The sequence below is a fragment of the Rhodofomes roseus genome, assembly GCF_022264815.1.
Source record: "Rhodofomes roseus strain CIRM-BRFM 1785 chromosome Unknown C8Q71scaffold_4, whole genome shotgun sequence".
Lineage (NCBI taxonomy): Eukaryota > Fungi > Basidiomycota > Agaricomycetes > Polyporales > Fomitopsidaceae > Rhodofomes > Rhodofomes roseus.
Window position 1 is genome coordinate 1,455,880 of NW_025952960.1, and position 19,100 is coordinate 1,474,979.

A 19,100-nucleotide genomic window follows, 5' to 3' on the forward strand; every position below is an offset into this window, starting at 1 on the left:
CAAGCGAATCGTCACTTGCCAGGCATCGTGTTTGCCAGTGATACTAGTAACTGTGCGTTTCGCACCGCGACCAGACTCGGAGATGGCAATGCACGCCACATAGGTTGATGCATAGTATACTTAGACATGGACCACCCCGCTGAGAGGTCTACACACGGTCCTCGACTTCTCGGACGGACGCGACATCCATCAAAAAACAGGGGTATGATGAGGCACAGAAGGCACGCTCTCTTATCGTGTCAGACCCCCTTCTCTAGTCAAGGATTTCCCAGGTTCGCGGAACCTATGGATCGCTGTTCCGGGTCTTCAGAAATATACTGTCGTTCCGCCGCACACTTACAATTGATGTATCCGACCCAGGCATCGATCTGTCCGCGGACGTTTGCCGAACGGTCAGCTATGCTCCGTACTGTATTATGGGACCTCGGGGTCCGAGACACCGCATGTGGTCGCTAATACCCGACAAAGGACGCGGTATCTCAGCTTATGTGCCTCACACAGCTGTCTGATCAAGCTGGCAATCGATGTGTGTCTGCAGATCATGTTCTCAAGCATTTCGCCGGTGATGACAGGACATGGGTAGGGATCTGATGTTGCATGGCTTCTGGACTCGGATATCCAGGATCAGGTCCCAGGGCGCAGATGAGCGACGCATGCCAACGGTATAGACACCGCACAACAGCTGCGTTCGCCGACTCAGGGAGATGGTCCGATTGCTCACTGTGTACGTAGCTCCGCACTGTATCTGAGGACGTGATTCTGGGCATTGTCATGCCATGTCTGCCGATGGATGTCCCCAAAATGTTCTTCTTAGACACCGCCTCGACCCAAGTGTGCCCCAGCTCATCTGCCACTCAAGACGACACTAATGGTGTCCAACCCAACGAGACATGATCGTGCCGCCTCGTATGTCCAAGCTCTAAGATCTCGAGTAATATCACTGATGGTCGCACCTGAGCGGAAGTATCAAGATCAAGGGTCATCACTGTGCAGACAGGGAGAGGATCCGCCAGCCTCGTCTGTCGGAGGAGGATGCGTACTACGATGCCGGAGCGATCTTGATCTGCTGGCGCCTGTGCTCTGCAGCACCGTGCCACCGACGGATCTTGATGGCGGTATGGGCGCGTGGGCGTCTGATGACTTTGATCCACAACCACAATGGCTGTGTTTGCTTCCGCCGGCTCGTCGCATCAATCTTCGTTCGACGTGGGACCCGTGGCATGTTCAGACAGCGACCTTGACACGGCGTGGCGAACACGATAGGACACATGGCATGATTCTGAGGCTGTGGTCGTGTCGTCTCACCTACACGGCATTGCTCGAAAGTTGCAGTACTTGGGACCCGGGTACAAAGAGATGGATCGCCATGGATGACTAGCCTCAGGTATTCCCTGTCACCCTGCACCACCATACAAGCCTTCGAGAATGCCAGGGTCACCCGTAGCCACAATCCCATCTCCTCGCACAGTTCCAGATGTGTCCGGCATGCTCAAGGCTGCTCCAGAAAATGGAGGGTGGACGCCGCTGCAGCGGTCTTCTCGCGTACAGTACACGAGGTATGTCCGATACTACGACATTTAGAGATGGAGGTCTATACTAAGGCGACTCTCGCAGACCGATGGTTGGCTCCGAGTCTTGGATCTTTTCCTGGCGCGAGTTTGGCGACGGGTATAGTAGCTTTCCGAGACGAAGTACCTGGCATTGCTGACAGGAGGATGTTATAGTCTAGGCGACGTCTGTCACGGCTTCACGCTCAACACAAGCCTCAGCATCGGCACTGTTGAAGAGAGACTGAAGAATGGCCTATGTTATCTCAGGTAGGGAGCACGATACGACATCGCTATTGATTATGACACTTATTCTCCTATAGATTCGTCGCACCCCTCCTCGGAGGCACCATTGAGAAGGGTATCCACGACCCGGAGCTGGGATCATGGGTGTACACTCCTGCCTCCGGGATCGACGAGGTGCGCCGCTGGGCCGCGGACACGCTGTCCGTGGTCGAGACCACAACATCTCCCAACGACTTCGTCAACCACGCAGTCACAACACCCCTCCCCTACACCCTCTCCGACGGGAAGACCCAGTACTGGAAGCTCTTCCTCCTGCGGGACGCCGCCGGCCCGATCGGGCTGTTCGCCCACGGCACGCACGCGCTCTTCGACGCCCACCCGACGCTCAAGATGCTCCAGACTTTGCTGGACGAAATCGTCCAACCGCATGATGATGAATTCATCCGCAGCCTTGCCTGGGGAGAAGAGTGGCGCAACCTCTGTGCTGATCCTATCATCGCGACCGGGCCGCGGGAGGGCTGGGACGACGAGGGCATGAAGCTGGTCCAGTTCATGCAGAGCCAGATGACGAGTCCCGTGGTAAGTGTGAATGCAAATCTTTCATATCGCCCGGAGTAATCGATACCGCATATAGCCCATGCACGGCTTGAAGCCACGCCGGCCGGCCATCCAGGACGTCACCACAGTGCACCGCGTTGTGCAGACACTCGAGCCCGACGTGACCAGGTCGGTCCTCGCCGCCCTCAAGCGTACGGGCCACACGGTGACGCAGCTCGTCGAGGCCGCGACGATCCTCGCGCTCTTCGCGGAGAACCCCGACGTCGCGTCGCCAGAGGAGGCGCACGTCACCCTGGACCTCTGCTTGTGAGTGCACGCCGCGTCCGTGTTTGCCTGCTCACGCTGAGTTTCGCATACAGCATATCCTTGATGAAGCACCTCGTGCCCCCGTACGAGCCGGCCACGCACATCGTCTCGTGCTCTGGACTGGTCTGGATCAAGGTGCCCTACAGCGTGTTCCGCACAGAAGACGACGCGGCGAAGAGGCTCTGTCTGATCATGGGCCATCTGCGCGACCAATACGCCGTGTACCTGTCCAGCCCTCACCTCCCGCATCTCACCGCGCGCGTGGCGCAGATGGTGCCGCTGCGCGTCGCGCCGCCTACCCTGTGGCCGAACAAGTCCGCGAACATCCTGACGAACATCGGCGTGATCGACCGCATAGCCAAACTTGACTATTACGAGCACCCCGGCGACGCGCATCCGCTCGTCGCGGTGGACGATATGATATTCTGTCATAGTGTAGGGGAAACACACCGCCCGTGAGTCGCATTCCTCCCGCAGGAGGAGCAGTCGCTGACGGTGCAGCAGGATCGTGCATGCGTGGACGATCAAGGGACGCCTGCACATGCAGATACGGGTAAGGTTTCGCTCACGGGTCCTTCACCGCTGTCTGACGCTGAAGATTTGCATGCAGGGCGCTGACGTCTGGGACTCGAGCCAGCTTGAGCAGTTTGGGAGCAGGATTCTCGAGTTCGTGCGCTTGATCTCTACTGCCAGTGTCGCATAGATGCCGTCCAAGAGTTGCAAGCTGTGTCCCGGCCTTCATATTCTTATTTTGGGAAATGGTAATCGAATTGACCAATAGAATAGTCCGCGCAATCGACATGATGTGGTGCGGCTCGAACATGATGCGTGATGCATGATGCATGATGCGTGATTTCCGACATTTGCATACGATGTGCCGACTTTGGCAGTACTCGCGCAGATTGGGTTTCCATCTTGCCGGCGAGAATGTAGCATCGACTCCGATTCCAACTCATCCTGCAGAAAGCCTGCCAGTGGAATATGTCGAGCACTGGCAGAACACCCAAGGCAGACGACAACCAGTGTATAACGATCACGCAGTAAACGTTCTGACGTCAATCGGCTGGTGGACCGCCGATGCCGTTCCGCTGCAATCGTTGACAACCTCCTTTCAGTGTTCACGGGCCTGCTGTGCGGCAAAACTCCTTGAGTTGGACCGTAGATCCGCTGTACCTGAAGGGAATAGTGATGACCGTGAACAGAAATATCTGATCGAGAGTGTACACTGTATGTATGATGCTAATGAGCCGCTTGACAACCGCCGCTGTCTCGTGTTGTCACTACTACTATTTGACATCCGCCATTCTGACATCTGCACTGTGCCGGCTGCGCTCCCTCGACTCCGATCAACTGCCGACGTCAAGATCTGTGTCGCAATTCTCAACATAGTCGTTGGCCCGTCGATAACACCCTGAATGACACGCCAGCTCACAGCGTGACTTCTCCTTGGCAAGTCCACCACCGAACCACATGGTGATTCGATCTATCGCCGGCATGCATGCTCACGGACTCGCAGCGGCTCTGCAAGACGTCCGAGAATTCTTAGCGAATGAACGTACAAGTAGATATGGGCCGGTCCCTCGGGACTCGAGTGGCGGAGCTTTGTCAAGCGAACTTGACACAACCCTCGCCGAAGTGGTACAAATGCCTCCCATGAAGGCGATGATCTGACATTGATTCATTTTGTGGCCCACGCACGACGGACGATGTGTCGACGGCCACAAAGGCTGTATGTGCGTCACGGTCACAGCCTACAGGTTGATGAAAGCTTCGATGAGGAAGCCGGGCGATTATGCCACGGAGAGTAATCCGCTGATCTATACGTTCCTCGTTGACATGTATCTCCGTGAGCGTGCGCCCCACCATCGAGCCGCGAAACGAAGGCCCTATCAAGTACCAGTGGTGCCCTGACATAGCTTCGCCCGCAACATTTGTTCTCTTGCGCATCGGGATATCATCAAGCTTGGCTTCTGCGGGTTCTGAAGGGCGACGGGTATGAGACCTCTGTGAGGGATACAGACCTGCGTATACAGATCAAGTACATGATCTTTTATACCGCCTCGTTCGATACTAGCCCGCAGAGTCTCCGCCCCCCAATAACCTCGCCGCAGCTCCAGACATAGGTTTGCTGCACATGAAACTACTCTTCGGGCACTTGCTTTGTGTGTATCGTTCATGGGTCGACTGGACCGTCTCCATGCTGCTGTGGCGGTGGCCTGACGTCCCCTCGGCGTCTGCGGAGACAGACGTTCCACAGAGCGTGTTGGAGAAAGGTCTAGCTGACCTTCCTAGGGCTTCATCCGCCTCTTCGAGCATTGTCGTTGGGGAGGAACGTCCGGTACCCTATCGCTGCATCCACCACGCTATCCTAGCGCATGCCGCCCGTGATCCATCCGCCATAGCGGTCACCGCTCATACCGGTGAGACCATAACCTACGGAGAGCTCGCAGAGACGTCCCTGCGTGTGGCGCAGACTCTCCGTGCGCACGGCGTTGGAAAGGGATCAAGAGTCTGTCTAGTCATTCAGCGATCCATCCCCCCTATAGTCGCCATCCTCGCGGTCCTTCGCCTCGGTGCCGCATATATCCCGTTGGACGGTGACTCGATCACGGACCAGTCATTGCAAGCCGTGATTCACGACGCACAACCTACATGCACCCTCTTGTCGAGGGCTTGCGTTCATCGCGCAGCCCAAATCAACGGTGTCCACTGTTTTCTGGAGGACATTCTGGACGCGCACGAACAGCCCACATCCTCGCAGGGTATCACAGACATTGCAGACCCATCTGATTGCGCATACATAATATTCACGTCAGGTGAGCAAAGGAACACCCCTTAGACGTACGTGTACTCACCGCACCTCAGGGACAACTGGAGTGCCGAAGGGCGTCAAAGTGTCCCATCGTAACGTCACCAACTGTGAGCAGTAGAACGTTCCCTCCATCGCTGCATCGTACTCATCGGAGAGAAAGTGCTATGCCTCAGCCCCGGGAACCTCGGGATCGCCCCCGGGGTGCACGTCGCGCAGCTCCTGAACGTAGCGTTCGACATGTGCGTCTGGGAGACCCTTGGGTGCCTCATGAACGGCGGCACGCTCCACCTGCGCGGGCCGCGTCGCGCAGACTGGCTGCAGGTCCTCCGGACGGTGCACGTCGTCATCTCGACGCCCTCAATACTCGCGCAGCACGACCCCGCCGACTATCCCAACATCCGCGTCGTCGCCACCGCGGGGGAGCCCTGCCCCGTCGCCCTGGCGGACAGGTGGGCGAGACAGGCGACGTTCTACAATTCCTGCGGGCCGACAGAGGTGAGCTCTCGAGGCGCTCTCGACGGCCCGGACGAACGACTGACGGCCTACCGAGGTGACCATCGTGAACACCATGCACCGCCACTCTCCCGGAAGCCCTCTGACGGTCGGGGCGCCCACGCCGAACAATGCGGTGTACGTCCTCGACGACGACCTGCGGCCTGTGCCTCGCGGAGCCGTGGGCCTCATGTGGGCTGGTGGGCTCTGCGTCTCGCAGGGGTACCTGAACCGCGCAGACCTCACGGCGAGCAAGTTCAAACCCGATCCCTTCGGCACGCCCGGGTGAGTCTTGCGTCCCGCGAAAATGGTGGTACCGTCGGTGCTCAGGGCTACACACGTAGGTCGCTCATGTACAACACGGGGGACATCGGGCGGCTGAGAGACGACGGCGAGCTCGACCACCTCGGCCGCATTGATGACCAGGTCAAGATCCAGGTGGGTTAGCCTCACCAAGGACCGAGGGCAAAGCAAGCTGATTGTCGCGTCGCAGGGCTTCAGGCTAGAGCTAGACGGCGTGTCTGCGGCGATGCGGACCTGTCCTGGAGTCGATGCAGCGTGCGCGCTGCTCGTCGACGGCGAGCTGTGGGGGTTCTTCAGCCCAGGTGATGTCTCGCCAGGCGACGTGAGAGCAGCCACGGCCCGCATGCAACCGAAATATGCCGTACCGACAAAGCTCAAGGCCTTGGACACGATCCCGCTGACATGGTACGTTACTGAGGCTGTCGTAAACGATAGCCACGTACACTGACACTCTTCCAGCAACGGGAAGGTGAACAAGGTCGCGTTGCGTAGCATGGCAGTACTGTCACACCTAGCGGCAGAATAGATACCATGAGTCACTGGCAGGCAGTAGGGATGCGATGAATGTAGATTTAATATTGTGTACTTTGCCACTTATCGTTATTGTGTGTCGAGTCGCGATTGTTCCCGTTCTCGAGTTCTTGTATCCCGGATGCTGCACTCAAGCGACTTGGGCATACGGCGAGGAAACTTCGTGAAGTCCACAGAAGGAGCTCGAGGAGGTCGGGATCCGGAAGGGAGGCCGTCTCCGAAGCGTGGTGTTCGGCTCGGCAACGGCAAGAGCGTGAGAAAAAGAGCGTGTTGGGTTCCTTAGCAGCTACTTAATAGCATTACTACTTAATAGCTACTCAGTCAGTTTGGCCTGCACGAAGTCATCACTACTAGGTAGTAAACATATTACCCTTGGTTCAGAAACTGATGCACATCGCAGTGATTGCCTTCAATGTCCCAATATGAGAGGGGCACTGTCAGATGGTCCCTTGGCTCGGACAAGTGCCACGCCGCTATACGTGTGTCTGGGGGCCACCATTTCCTCTAAGGTGTGCACATCTACCCTATGATCCGTCCGACGCCACGAAGATGCTCAATTGAACATTGATGCGGCAAACTGACCTCTCCGACTAAATTAACCCGAGGTGTGTGAAAGCGCCGACTCAGGCATGAATATTGCTCTCTTCTACCAACTGCCTGCGTCTTCGAGGTTCATCAACACTGACCTTGATGGTGATGTATGTGTTCGCCGTATCTCAGACTTGGGTTGGAAGAATGGAGATCGCGAGCGCCAGGCGGCCGGCATGAATGTCCGCTCTTCAGGCACATCCCTCAGGTGGACTCCGAGCCCAATGGTTTAACTCCGAACACGAACACTTCTTCATCGGTTTCAGTAGTAGAAATGCGACTGAAATAGCTGTGCATCAAGTTCGTACTTCAAGTTGCTGATGTCAACTACACGGCGCTCGTTGTGCAAGCTCAGGATGGTGCGTGTTCAACGTTGGGATAGCACAATGTTCATAAAGCTCATCCATCATCTAAGTAGCTGTCGGCGCACATCTGATCGAATGCGCAACAGCGTGACGATACTCTGTCGATCTCATCCACCGCCACGGTGTAGATCATCCTGCTAAGACCTGTCAAGTGTCATTGCATATCCGCGCCGCGTGTACAGTTTTCTCTGATGATCACAGAGCGTGCTACTACTGACTACATAGTTGTAATAGGTGACCTCCGCATCTTCCTGCATCCCTATCAAGTTATTCGTGTATAGTATGGCCTCAGCCAATCTCCGCACGACATATCTTCCCTGGAACACACTCGTCCGTTCCATCTGCCAGTCGTGCGACGAACCACCAGTGGCGCTTCTCGACTGCTGGTGACTATTCATAGAGGCGAGGCATCGAATCGTACGTCTGCGCCGTACATTCATCAACTACACCGGCCTGGATACTGACACGGCATATCCGTTCTATTGACGACTGTACCGTGACGGCCATAATTGCCACTTGTCACTGAGGAAGGGATGTGCCTTGATGCCTCTGCATCCCAGTAGACGGCCTGCGCAAGCTCTGATACCACCCAGGAAGCCGGAGACTCACATCATGCTCGGCGGCTACTTGAATCTAGATTTTACACACAGCTAGGCGGCGTTACAGGTGGTATCCCCAAGAAATCCGAGAAATCCGTCGTTCGTAGGTACGCGGCCCAAAAGCGACGATGCTGTCCTATCCTTTCTAATGGGACACGATGCCAGCCATATATGTGGACCGTTCTCCGGGACATGTCAGGTACGAACAATTTCCGGGATCTATTAGACTATTCATGACACTGATTTCCACGTCCGACAGCGCCGTCCTCACGCTCGATGGATCCACTGACAGTCAAAAATACATTCGAGTGCTCGTTCTATGATATGATCACCGGTCCTCAATGATGCTTGTATGGCAACATCCGAGTCCTCCTGATCGAGTTTACGCCGGGTGCGGTTGCATCGCTATTGGCTTTGCGTTAAGTTGCTGATCGACGGGTTTACGACAGAAGGGGCCTATGAACTGGAGGCTATCCGTGTTGCAGTCAAACTGTCCATATGTATCAGAGTCTACCGCCTAGTACGCCAACCTGTCTGCGAATTTGTATCCACCTGGAATACAGGTGTTGTCCAGTGAGGTCCAGTGGCGACCGGTACTTCCACCTCAGGTTTAACGCCTGACGCCTGGGCCTGATCTGTCAACGATCAATCTATGCAGGAGTCTGAGCTCTTATCTGCATGACAGGTGCATCGGGCGCCGCACTGGCACTAGGCGTAGTATTCCGTATATGCCAGTGTGAATCCGGTCCAAGTCACAGGAAGGGAGGATATCGCATTGCTTCTGACGGGTGAGTGAGTAACATGGATCAGCGCCGAACTCTGAACAATCATTCGTCGTTCAAGTAACCCACTCGAATCGTCTCCAAGATACAGAATCGCCCTCGCCCCCACCCCATTGGACTCACTGTTTCAGAAACTGCGCGTACCACCATGTCGACCGCGGCCCTCGTCCTGCCCCCGATCACTAAAATGACCATGGTCAGCGTGTGGATCGAGACCTTGGTATACGGTAAGTATACGATCTGACGAGCGACGCAAACGCTGACGGCTCACTGCCGCTCCCGCAGGCGCAAAGTGAGCAGACCGCCCGCGACTCGGGTAGCGTTCTTCGTGTGTACTCACAGAGACCCGCCTCCCGCAGTATCATCGTCTTCGTCGGTGCGGTTTGGGTGCTTATATTTCGCCGCAAGCAATCCGCCGCTTCTCAACTGTGAGTGCAAGGTATTTTGGTCGGCGGGAGTACACTCAACCGACCTATCCCGACCGACGTGCCCCCCCCCCGCCGCATCGCTCGACACAGGTACCTGTTGGCGACGTCAATGCTGCTGTTCGGGCTTGCCACCGCTCACGTCGCGATATCGCTCGCGCAGCAATTGCAGGCCTTTGTCTACAACAACCCCGCTGATGCCCCCCTCTACTTGCTCAACCAGCAAAGTTCGCTGTTGTTCGCCAAGCTGGTGCTGTACGTTGTCACTGTACGTCTGCTGTGCCGGCCCCGTGCCACGCTCGCTCTTGTCTGACGCGAACGTTCGCAGGTGTTCGTGCAGGACCTTGTGCTCGTGAGCGCCGGTTGCCCATCTTCACCCGCGACGCTGCCTGACGTGGCTGTGATAGATCTGGCGCATGTACGCCGTGTACGGCAGCAACTGGCAAATCATCGTCGTTCCGGTGCGTGTGTCGTATTCATAATCCGCGTACAACGCGTCCCGCGGCGCTGATTGACTTGCGTTACCACAGCTCATCTTCGAATGCGTGCATATAGGCAGGTCATCGAGTGATCAGGATTTAATTCGCCACTGACGTGCGCACATCTTGTCTCTCACAGGTGTCGCAATGGCATCCTCGGTCGAGACGTACATCGGCGCCGGCTACAGCGGCGAGAGGGTGCGGGCGACGTCCGTGACGGGGTGGGTTATGGACCTCATCGTCAACATCGGCGTGACGTGCGCGATCGCGTACAAGCTCTGGCGCGCCGGGCGAGATGTCGCGAGCATCAGCTCGCGCACGGGCCACGGCGCCCGGTCGGCGTACATGGGCATCCTGTTCATCGTCGTCGAGTCCGGGGCGATGTTCGCCGCGGCGACGTTCACGATCGTCGTGCTCTACCTGAACACGCCCACGGAGCTGCCCGCGATCATGGGCATCAGCGTCGTAGTGCAGTTCGCGGTGAGTCCGGCTCGGAGGCGACTGCGAGGGGGGTGAGCTGATGTGTCTGTGGCAGACGATGACCCCGCTGCTCATCGTGGTGAGGGTCGGGATGCGGATCACCCATGGCGGGATCAAGACGACGACGTACGCGAACGGCACGTCGCAATCGCTCAGCGCGCCCCAGTTCGCCGCGAACCCTCGCGGGCACGCCGGGATCCTGCAGACGCACGAGACGACGACGGATCTGAGCACGGATGCGTACGTGCTCGACGACATGAAGGCAAAGTACTCGCCCTGAGGCCGCGCTGGCGTGACATGCGGATAGATGGTAGGTTGGGGGTTGGGAGGCTGCGAGGATCTGCGGGACAGTATCTGGAAATCTCGTTTCTGTACGATGTGAATGTATGTACGGTGTACCAGTTTTTGTCGCACTGCGGGGAGCGCTGCTATTCACTTGCGCGACCCGAATATCCGACAGATGCACGTACTCAGCTCGACGGCGCCCGCCTTCAAGTTCGCCCTACAGTCGGCCTCTGCCTTCCGGTTCACCTCGAACGCGCCGGTAAAATCCAGCATACAGTACATTGACGATTTATTGTTGTGTAGGAGACTCTGTTCAATAGACAGGATCATTCAGCGGGAGCAGAGAACGGGAGACACCGAGCAGAGAAAGAAAATGGCATAATCGTGATGAGCCAGGCGTAGGACAGCTGTCCCTTTGAATCCACAAAGATGGATATTGAAACTCGAAGGGAGATTTCTCGTCTGCTCTACATTATGCGCTGTTACTGTCTGTAAGTAGCGTCGTTCTGACTTCGTTCGAGGGATGCGCATAGCGCCTGACATTAGAGAACCTGATCATGTGAGCACCTGGCGATGCCGCGGCAGCGCCGTCGGGTCCCGGTATTTCGAGCTCCGATGATGCACTCAAACATCCTCTGCTCCGTCTGAGATTTGAGATCTGACTCCTTACAGACGACAGGACAATCGTGCAGCCTGCTCAAGCTAGCCTTCCCTGGGTGCGACGGACACTGGTGGACCATGATGCACGGCGACCTCAACTTGTCGACACTCTACCGGCGGTACCTAGTAGCACCTGGTCGCCCATCGCGCCCATGGCCGTATGGTGGGAGGCGGAAGCGAACTAGTAGTACTACCCCTTGATGAGTCTACCCTGAGTCTACCCACGAGGCTGTGGTCTCGACGGCCCGTGTGCATGCTCGAAGCTCGAGATGCTCAATTACAGTAAGAGAAGAAGTCACTCTCGGGGGGCGGAGGCGGTGTTCCTACTTGTTCCATTCTTGCGCAACGGAACCACATATCCCGCTCGTTCTGCCTGACAGAAGCTTGTCTGCCAATCCTGACAGCGAAGTCCCCTGCGTGTTCTGGACTGCCTCGGTGGGATGTCTGGACACTGCGCGTCTGTTGTCGGTGCTTGTGACCGACTGCGTGCGTAAGTGCCAAACGTCGTGGCAGGGACTTCTCCATTCATACAGCGCGGAAAGTGCGACTGTTGATGCAGATGGGAAATCGTGCGACGATGGTCGTGAAAGAGTGACTCACAGCTGTTCGGAAAGGTGCGTGGCTTATCACGGACGTCGATGATCAACGGACGCTGTCCTTGTGCGGCGTGTTGTGATCCATGTCGAACAACTCTACGAGCTTCGCGCCATCCTGGGAGAAGCAGGCTGAAGCAGGTCAGTGATTCCCATCTTCCTGCGCAGCCTTGACAGGCACAGTCATCGCGGACGAAGAGAAGAACTTCCCTCGAAGGTCTTAAGCGTCGCCGCCTATTCGGATCCTCAAACCATGGCGGAACCTCAAGTCGCCTACTTCACGTACCGGCACCAGCCCCTCAAGGCCCTCTACATCGTCTACGCCGCCCTCGTCCTATTCGTCGTCCGCACGCCGTACTGGGTCATCACGAACCTCCTCCCAGCATGGCGCCCGAGGAGGTCCTGGCCCCTTTCTCGCGTCCTCAAGGTCAACACCATCCGTGAGGTCCTCCGAATCGCCTTCCAGACCTCCATCGGGATCTTCCTCGCCGACTCAGAGCAACTCGCAAAGTCCGCAGCCGAGGTCGGCTTCGTGTGGATCGAGCCCGACCCAACGCTCATCGGCGGCGAGATCAAGGCGGCGGCGAAGATCAACGACGTAGAGCCCGCCCGCATCGGCGGAGTGTGGTACGGCCAGAGGGGCCCTGACGGGCGGGTAGGCCAGCAAGCGGGGCCGGACGAGAAGGTCATCTATGAACTTCATGGTCAGTCCTTCCCGTGCTTGCCAAGGACCCACTCTGACTAACGTCTTGTTCACCGCAGGCGGTGGATGGGTGGTCAGTGTCCCGCCGTGTGCCTTGCAGCATCCGCATTGCTGACCGTTGGCGTGTAGATCGGGAACGCGACGCGGAGCTGGGACAGCGCGTACATGTGCGACGAGATGATCAAGTACGCGGACGGGTACGCGCGGGCGCTGCAGATCGAGTACAGGCTGGCGCAGGCGGCCCCGTTCCCGGCGAAGAACGGGTTCCCCGCGGCGCTCATCGACGCGATCACGGGCTACAACTACCTCGTAAACGTCGTCGGCTTCAAGCCCGCCAACATTCTCGTCTCGGGCGAGTCCGCGGGCGGGGCCCTCGCGTTCGCCCTCACGCGGTACCTCGTGCAGAGCCGCTTGCCCACGCTGTCGCCGCCGGGAGCGCTGTTCCTACTGTCGCCAACGAGCGACTTGGGGCGGACGTACTTCGGCGCGGGGTCGTCGGTGGAGAAGAACGACGACTCGGACTACGTGCAGTGGTTCCTCAAAGGCTACGGGGTGCGGGCGCTGCTGGGGAACATGCCTTTGGAGGAGGCCTTCACGAATTCGTGGATCTCGCCGGCCGGGGCGCGCGTGCCGCGTGTGGAGGGGCAGTTCGCGGGGATGCCGCCGACGCTGATCATGGCCGGGGGTGCGGAGTACACGCTGGACGAGCAGAAGGTGCTGCGGGACCGGCTGGTGGAGGACAACGGGAGGGACGCGGTGGCGTATGTCGAGCTGCCGGACACGACGCATATCGTGCTGACGGAGGCGTGGCACGAGCCCGAACGCACCCAGGGGTATGAGGCGTTCGCGCAGTGGGTCAGTAAGGTGAATAGTGATGTGAAGAGCGCAGAGTATCTAGCATAGCCACCCTCGGTCTTCGGTATGTGTAATTTATTCGTGGTACGCTCGCATAGGAAGTTGCCGACAGCACGACTACATGTTGACTGGAATTCGGAAAGTGTGAAGATGTTGCCCAGCCGGGTCCCGGACAGCAAGAGCAACACTCGGCGATGAACGAGTTAGATTGGCGGCAGAGGACTAGCAAGAACGTGGCCATTAGCAGACCGTTGCACCTGTCTCAGACTCCGGCTATTGATCGCGAGTCGTCACGTTCACGTGAGTGGTTGTCACACGGGCGTCATGCCAGATCACGGAACCGCAGAGCACAGAAGGACAATAAAGAGCGATGACAACAGTGACCAAGAACAAGGTTAGGAAATGCGACATAAACGCAACTCGTTCACTCAGTCGTTCGTATGACGGAAAACGCGCTCTCGCAACAAGGGCATCCACCGTCATCTGCACGCCTCCCGCTCACAGCCCCGCCAACCACTTCGCAACCTCCTTGAGCGTGTCCGTCCGCTCCGGCTCATGCCACGCCGCAGTAAAGAAGTCATGAGTCGCGTCTTCGGGCTCGATCCACCGCACGCGGTCCCCCAGGTCCTCCGCCACCACCTCTCACTGGCAGACCCATACATAGACCCTTGAGACTGTAGTCCAGATCCCATACATGAATGTTGTAGTTCACAGACTGCCCTGGCCTACAGCCTCATATATAAATGTTCTGTGCCCCATATACATTGTCCGTGGCTCTCATACATACTCATACATCCAGCATAGCCCTCATACATACTCTCATACATGCTCCCATACATCGCCCTAACATCGCCCGGGGCGAACCCTCCCGTGGCTCATACATCGCGTATCGGTGTCCGATATATCAGCCGTCCCGCGACTCATACATCACTCAATGTATCAAACGTTCCACGACTCATACATCGCGCGTCGACACCGGATGTATGAACCATCCCCGCGGCGATGTATGACTCAATGGCTCATACATCGCGCGACTGCGACTCATACACGTGCACCGTCGGCGACCCGCAATTCATACATCACACAATGTATAAACAGTTCCGCGACTCATACATCGCGCGTCGGCTTGGCGTCGATACCGGATGTGTGAACAGTCCCGCGATGTATGGCTCATACATCGCGCGGCCACGACTCATCCACGTGCACCGTGCGCCGGCGTCCCGTGATGTACAGTGGCGGACGGTGGTCGTTGTCTCTGCCATGCTCAGTCGCCAGGCTCCCGCCCTGCAGAGGGCGCGACGCTCTTCAGAGGTACTTGCATACAAAACCTTTACCGAAAAGTGACTCTGCGCGGTGCAGGAGCTAGGCAACGGGCCAGGTCTTGCGCTGGGCGCGCTGGCGGCGAGCGCCCGAACCGTGGGAACCGGCTGGGCGGTCGCGCCCTCAGCGCCGATGCGCAGCGAGCCTCTCTCGTCACCGCCACTGCGCCTCCCACCTCTGGGCCACTCCTCCTCCTTCCCCTCCTCGTCGCCGTCGCTGCGCCTCCCAGCTCTGGGTCAACGCCCACCGGTGCGTTGGTATGGAGATTGGGCTTCACTCTGGCCCTGCCGGGACGAGTGCTGACCCCCCATACCCCTCTGGCTCGTTGTTCCCAACCGGCTTGGGTCTTCAGCGCCGCGGCGCCACCTGCTAGTCGCCCTCGCTCCCACCCATCACCGCCGGCAAGCCTTGCGCGGTGCCCCAAGAAGCCGTGGCCGACATACTCACATGACTCCGACGTACGCTTGCCCTGCGCCTCGTCAGGCTTCTACTGAACCACGCGCGACATGAACGCCATGTCGCGCTCTACGATCATTCGCAGATAGGTAGACTCGGAAGTCTGATGGGCCACTAAGGCCGGCGATTTGGATTTGGGTTGCGACACATAGGAGGTGGAGGACACGGGCTTGGGTGTAGAGCTGACCGGTAAGCATCTGCCACACGTTTGATTGTGCGTCTTGACAGACAGTTCTTTCGCAGCTGCGGGCACCTATGCTACTTGGCGGTGACACTGTAGCTATACCATTAATACATTATGGCTTTGTTTCGTAGAACCCGATCCCCCGAGCGACCACCCGCAAATTCGTGCATTAAGAAGAAGGTACGCTACGTAGTAACCCAGAGTTTATGTACATGATATTATGAAATGTGACGAGCTTCAGTATTCGCCTACTCACTTCTTTGCAGCCTTTTGTTTGCCCGGCGCAGGTCGCCTTTTCTTTGCTGCAGCATCCGACTCCGCGCTCGCTGGCGAAGCCTTTCTCTTAACTGGTGTAACAGGGGACTTGTCGGGACGTGCTGGTGCGCGCCGTCGGCGCTTGGGCCGACCTCGACCATCACCATCACCATCGGCAAGAGTGTCGGGCTGCCCTGCCGTCGCAGACGCTGCCTCCTCGGCTCCTGTCGTCGCAGACGCTGCCTCCACGGCTCCTGTCGTCGCTGCCTCCGCGGCTCCTGCTGTAGAAGCATTGTTCGTGACTGACGGATCGCGGCGTCCACCAGGCGGACTTGGTGCATGCGAGCTGGGTGGGATGTGGTGAGGGGGAAGCACGGAGGGCGGGGATGGTACAGACACAGACTGCGGCAGTGGAGAGGTTGAATGTACAGAGGGTGCGTTCGATGCTCCAATAGGAGGTCCCAGCTCATCCGAAGACTTGTCGGCGGCGCGCTGCGCATTTGGAGCGAGCGAGGACTGACGGTCGGCTCGCTGTACGGCCTCCGGTGCCGAGCTTGAACCCTGCGGTGGTGCGCCCACTGCCCCTCCAGGTGTAGTCCCGCCTGCCGTGGTGGAATGCTGAAGAAATGGCTGCGACGGCCGAGAGACTGATGCGGACGAGGGCTGAGCGCTGGTACCTAAAGGCGTGCCGGGTAACGGTACACCTATGGGCATCACACCTGCCGACGTGCTTGGCTCAGGCATGTGTGGCCCGGATGTCATCGGCTGAAGGTGTGGCGGGATGGGGTCCCAAGTGGAAAACGTCGGTGGGAAGTTGTATGTCGGATTAGTGAAGGTCGTAGAGGACGATGGTAGATTTGCTGAAGAAGCTGGGAAGTTGGATGAAAAGGTGCTGTTTGCGAACGAGGGAGGGGTATTCGTCGAGAATGGCATCGCCATCGGCAACAGATCGGGCTGGTACATCGAAAACGATGGCGGCGCTGGCATGGGGTTCAAGCCGGTCCAGGACTGTTCGCTGCCGCTCGCTGGCCACTGAGAACTCATTGGCAGCAAGCGGTGGGCATTGAGGAGGTCGACGGGACCTGGGTTTGTTGCAGCGTATTCGGAGGCGAGAAGGGAGTAGTCGATGTCATCCACGAACTCGGGGAGAGACGGGCTAGGTGCAGACAGCATACCAGGCGCAGATGACATCGCACCAGACACGCGGGACGTTGGTACAGGTGCGTTCATTGGGCCGCTCGCGCCATCCGTTTGAGGCTGATGCACACCTGTGCTCGATGTTACGGTGTTTAAACGTACAGGGTCTTGAACGGGGCGCAGAGGTGCGTCGGCAGCAAAGCGGGGAGATGGGATGGAGTCCAGCAACGAGGAGGCTGTATTGTCCGAGTCAGGAGCAACCACAGCAGTCGAGGACAACTCGGACGCCGGAGCAGACTGCTCCTCTCGGCTTGGCTCACGAACAGACGCGGGCGATGTCGATGCAGGTTCGATCTGTTGCTCCCGACTCGACGCGCCAACAGCCGCGAGCGACGTCACGGTAGGAGCCGCCTGCTCCTTTTGGCTGGATGCACCACTGGCCGCGGGCGTCGTAGGCGCGGTGCTGGTGGATGGCGACTGCTCCAAGCCGACCTGCTCCGACGACTCTACACTGGACGTTGCCTGCGGCGCTCCACTCGCCTCCTGGGTAGATGTTGCTGGTGTTGCAGGCGCGGCAGGACCTTGAGGAGCAGCCGCCGGGGCAGGCGAGCTCGTACTCGGCTGCGATAGCTTTTCGGAGCGAGCAATTGCTGCACTGTAAGTGAGAAAACAATGTACATATTATCCTGCTCAGACGACTCACCTATCTCTTCTTTGACATACTCGACGAATGGCCGGACGAATTGCGACACAAAGTTGCTCAACCTCCCGATGTTGTGCTCGGGGTCGTCCCCTTCTTGGTGAAAGCTACAGTGGTATTGTAAGTTCGACCACGATACCGACGGGGAAGAGTGTGACTCACACCATACTCCCAATTCCGCCATCAGAACCGGGTGCTACACCAGCTGCCATGACCATGAAGTACCAGCCAGTCTGACGGTGCAGCTCGAGGAACAGCTGCCGAAAAATGGCAGGCATGTCGTCGAGCACGCTATGGTTGGACAGCTCAGTCTCACACGTGTAACTCAGGATCGATGTACGTACGATTGACAAACCACAGCCAGAATGGCATGCTCATCGGTAGCCTCCGCTGGTGCGTCGGAACCGTCCGTGCCTTCGGACGCGCCTCGCTTCCCTGGAGTCCCTCTTGCCGCCCGAAGGACGTCGACTTCATCGCGAATCTCTTTCTTGATCTCCTCGTCCTCTCTGTCGTAAAGCTCCTTCGTGACCCTCTTGATGATCCCAAGCCTCTCTTCCTTCGTTACGACGCGCCCGGACAACTCCTCCTGCACCTGAGGCTTGATCCGCTCGTCGTAGTACTTGCGTGAGTAGACCTCGGTTTCCTTCAAGTTCCGTCGGTTCTTCGGCTTGAGAAGGCTCAAGTTCACGTGCGTTGCCTTCGCCTTGCGAGTCTGCTGACAGTTCTGATTGTTGAACCAGTTGTAGACTTTCTGCTGCAAAATCAGGAGATGGTCTGCTGCTCTGAGAGCTGTGTACGTACCCGTTTACGATTTATGATGGCTTCCTGCAGCTGCTTATCCTCTGCTTCTGATAAATCCCCGTCGACGTTTGGAAGGACCCTCGGTCTCTCCGGGAATTTCAAGAACCATTCGCGGTAGATATCTGGCCAAAATCGATGGAGCGTGTGCGCGAGCTGATGCGATCGGAAGGAGTCCAGCTTTGTCTGCAAGTACTCAAGTTCCGCATCGGTCGTCCAGCGGCGTGCGGGCATGAAGGTAAGCCTGTATGTCGGAGAGGAGGGACTCAATCTGCTGCCACATATCCTCATATTAATCCTAGAATTGCGGCCGTTCAACCTGACGATTTGCCGAGCGCAACAAGTGCAAATCCGGTATGGTCGCGCTAGTCGTCGGTCGCAAGCCAAAATGGGTGTGCGCCGCGCGCGCCTGGTTGCTTCCTGCGCTGCTCGTCATCTGCCGGCTGTTTGAAACACAGCGACTCGCATGGTGGCTCCACGGGCCGTCCATCAGAAGCATACACAAACCCTCAAATTCATGGGGCGTTCCGCATGGAATTCCCTCTAGCCAAGAACAAGACCTGTGCAGCCTGTGCCACCAGGTAAGTGGTGTCATATTCAGATTGCGAATCTGATGGTTTTTGGGGTGTTGCCCGCCACGC

At 57.7% G+C, this 19,100-nt stretch overlaps 5 protein-coding genes across 5 annotated transcripts; 4 read left to right on the forward strand and 1 right to left on the reverse strand.

Moving 5' to 3' along the window:
- The first annotated feature begins 1,333 nt into the window (after positions 1-1,333).
- On the forward strand, positions 1,334-3,382 carry C8Q71DRAFT_433438 (uncharacterized protein). The gene is made up of 8 exons (XM_047918514.1): positions 1,334-1,556; positions 1,615-1,668; positions 1,725-1,817; positions 1,871-2,372; positions 2,428-2,657; positions 2,711-3,112; positions 3,162-3,210; positions 3,268-3,382. Exons 1-8 carry the CDS (start codon positions 1,426-1,428, stop codon positions 3,358-3,360), a joined length of 1,554 nt encoding a protein of 517 aa, XP_047782441.1. The 5' UTR covers positions 1,334-1,425; the 3' UTR covers positions 3,361-3,382.
- Positions 3,383-4,396: 1,014 nt separating this feature from the next.
- C8Q71DRAFT_742630 (AMP-binding protein) lies at positions 4,397-6,984 on the forward strand. Its single transcript, XM_047922859.1, has 7 exons — positions 4,397-5,473; positions 5,523-5,576; positions 5,630-5,964; positions 6,020-6,246; positions 6,306-6,399; positions 6,455-6,669; positions 6,724-6,984. Exons 1-7 carry the CDS (start codon positions 4,792-4,794, stop codon positions 6,788-6,790), a joined length of 1,674 nt encoding a protein of 557 aa, XP_047782442.1. The 5' UTR covers positions 4,397-4,791; the 3' UTR covers positions 6,791-6,984.
- A 2,293-nt stretch (positions 6,985-9,277) lies between these two features.
- C8Q71DRAFT_701491 (uncharacterized protein) lies at positions 9,278-10,793 on the forward strand (the record flags this gene model as incomplete). Its single annotated transcript, XM_047920192.1, has 7 exons — positions 9,278-9,360; positions 9,423-9,557; positions 9,648-9,822; positions 9,883-9,906; positions 9,962-10,019; positions 10,173-10,513; positions 10,569-10,793. 7 exons carry the CDS (start codon positions 9,278-9,280, stop codon positions 10,791-10,793), a joined length of 1,041 nt encoding a protein of 346 aa, XP_047782443.1.
- A 1,351-nt stretch (positions 10,794-12,144) lies between these two features.
- On the forward strand, positions 12,145-14,038 carry C8Q71DRAFT_433713 (alpha/beta-hydrolase). The gene is made up of 4 exons (XM_047918516.1): positions 12,145-12,755; positions 12,814-12,827; positions 12,884-13,909; positions 13,963-14,038. Exons 1-3 carry the CDS (start codon positions 12,305-12,307, stop codon positions 13,655-13,657), a joined length of 1,239 nt encoding a protein of 412 aa, XP_047782444.1. The 5' UTR covers positions 12,145-12,304; the 3' UTR covers positions 13,658-13,909; positions 13,963-14,038.
- Positions 14,039-15,712: 1,674 nt separating this feature from the next.
- On the reverse strand, positions 15,713-18,693 carry C8Q71DRAFT_890293 (uncharacterized protein; the record flags this gene model as incomplete). Its single annotated transcript, XM_047928643.1, has 5 exons — positions 15,713-17,611; positions 17,665-17,768; positions 17,824-17,952; positions 18,006-18,412; positions 18,463-18,693. 5 exons carry the CDS (start codon positions 18,691-18,693, stop codon positions 15,822-15,824), a joined length of 2,661 nt encoding a protein of 886 aa, XP_047782445.1. The 3' UTR covers positions 15,713-15,821.
- Between the last annotated feature and the right edge of the window lie 407 nt (positions 18,694-19,100).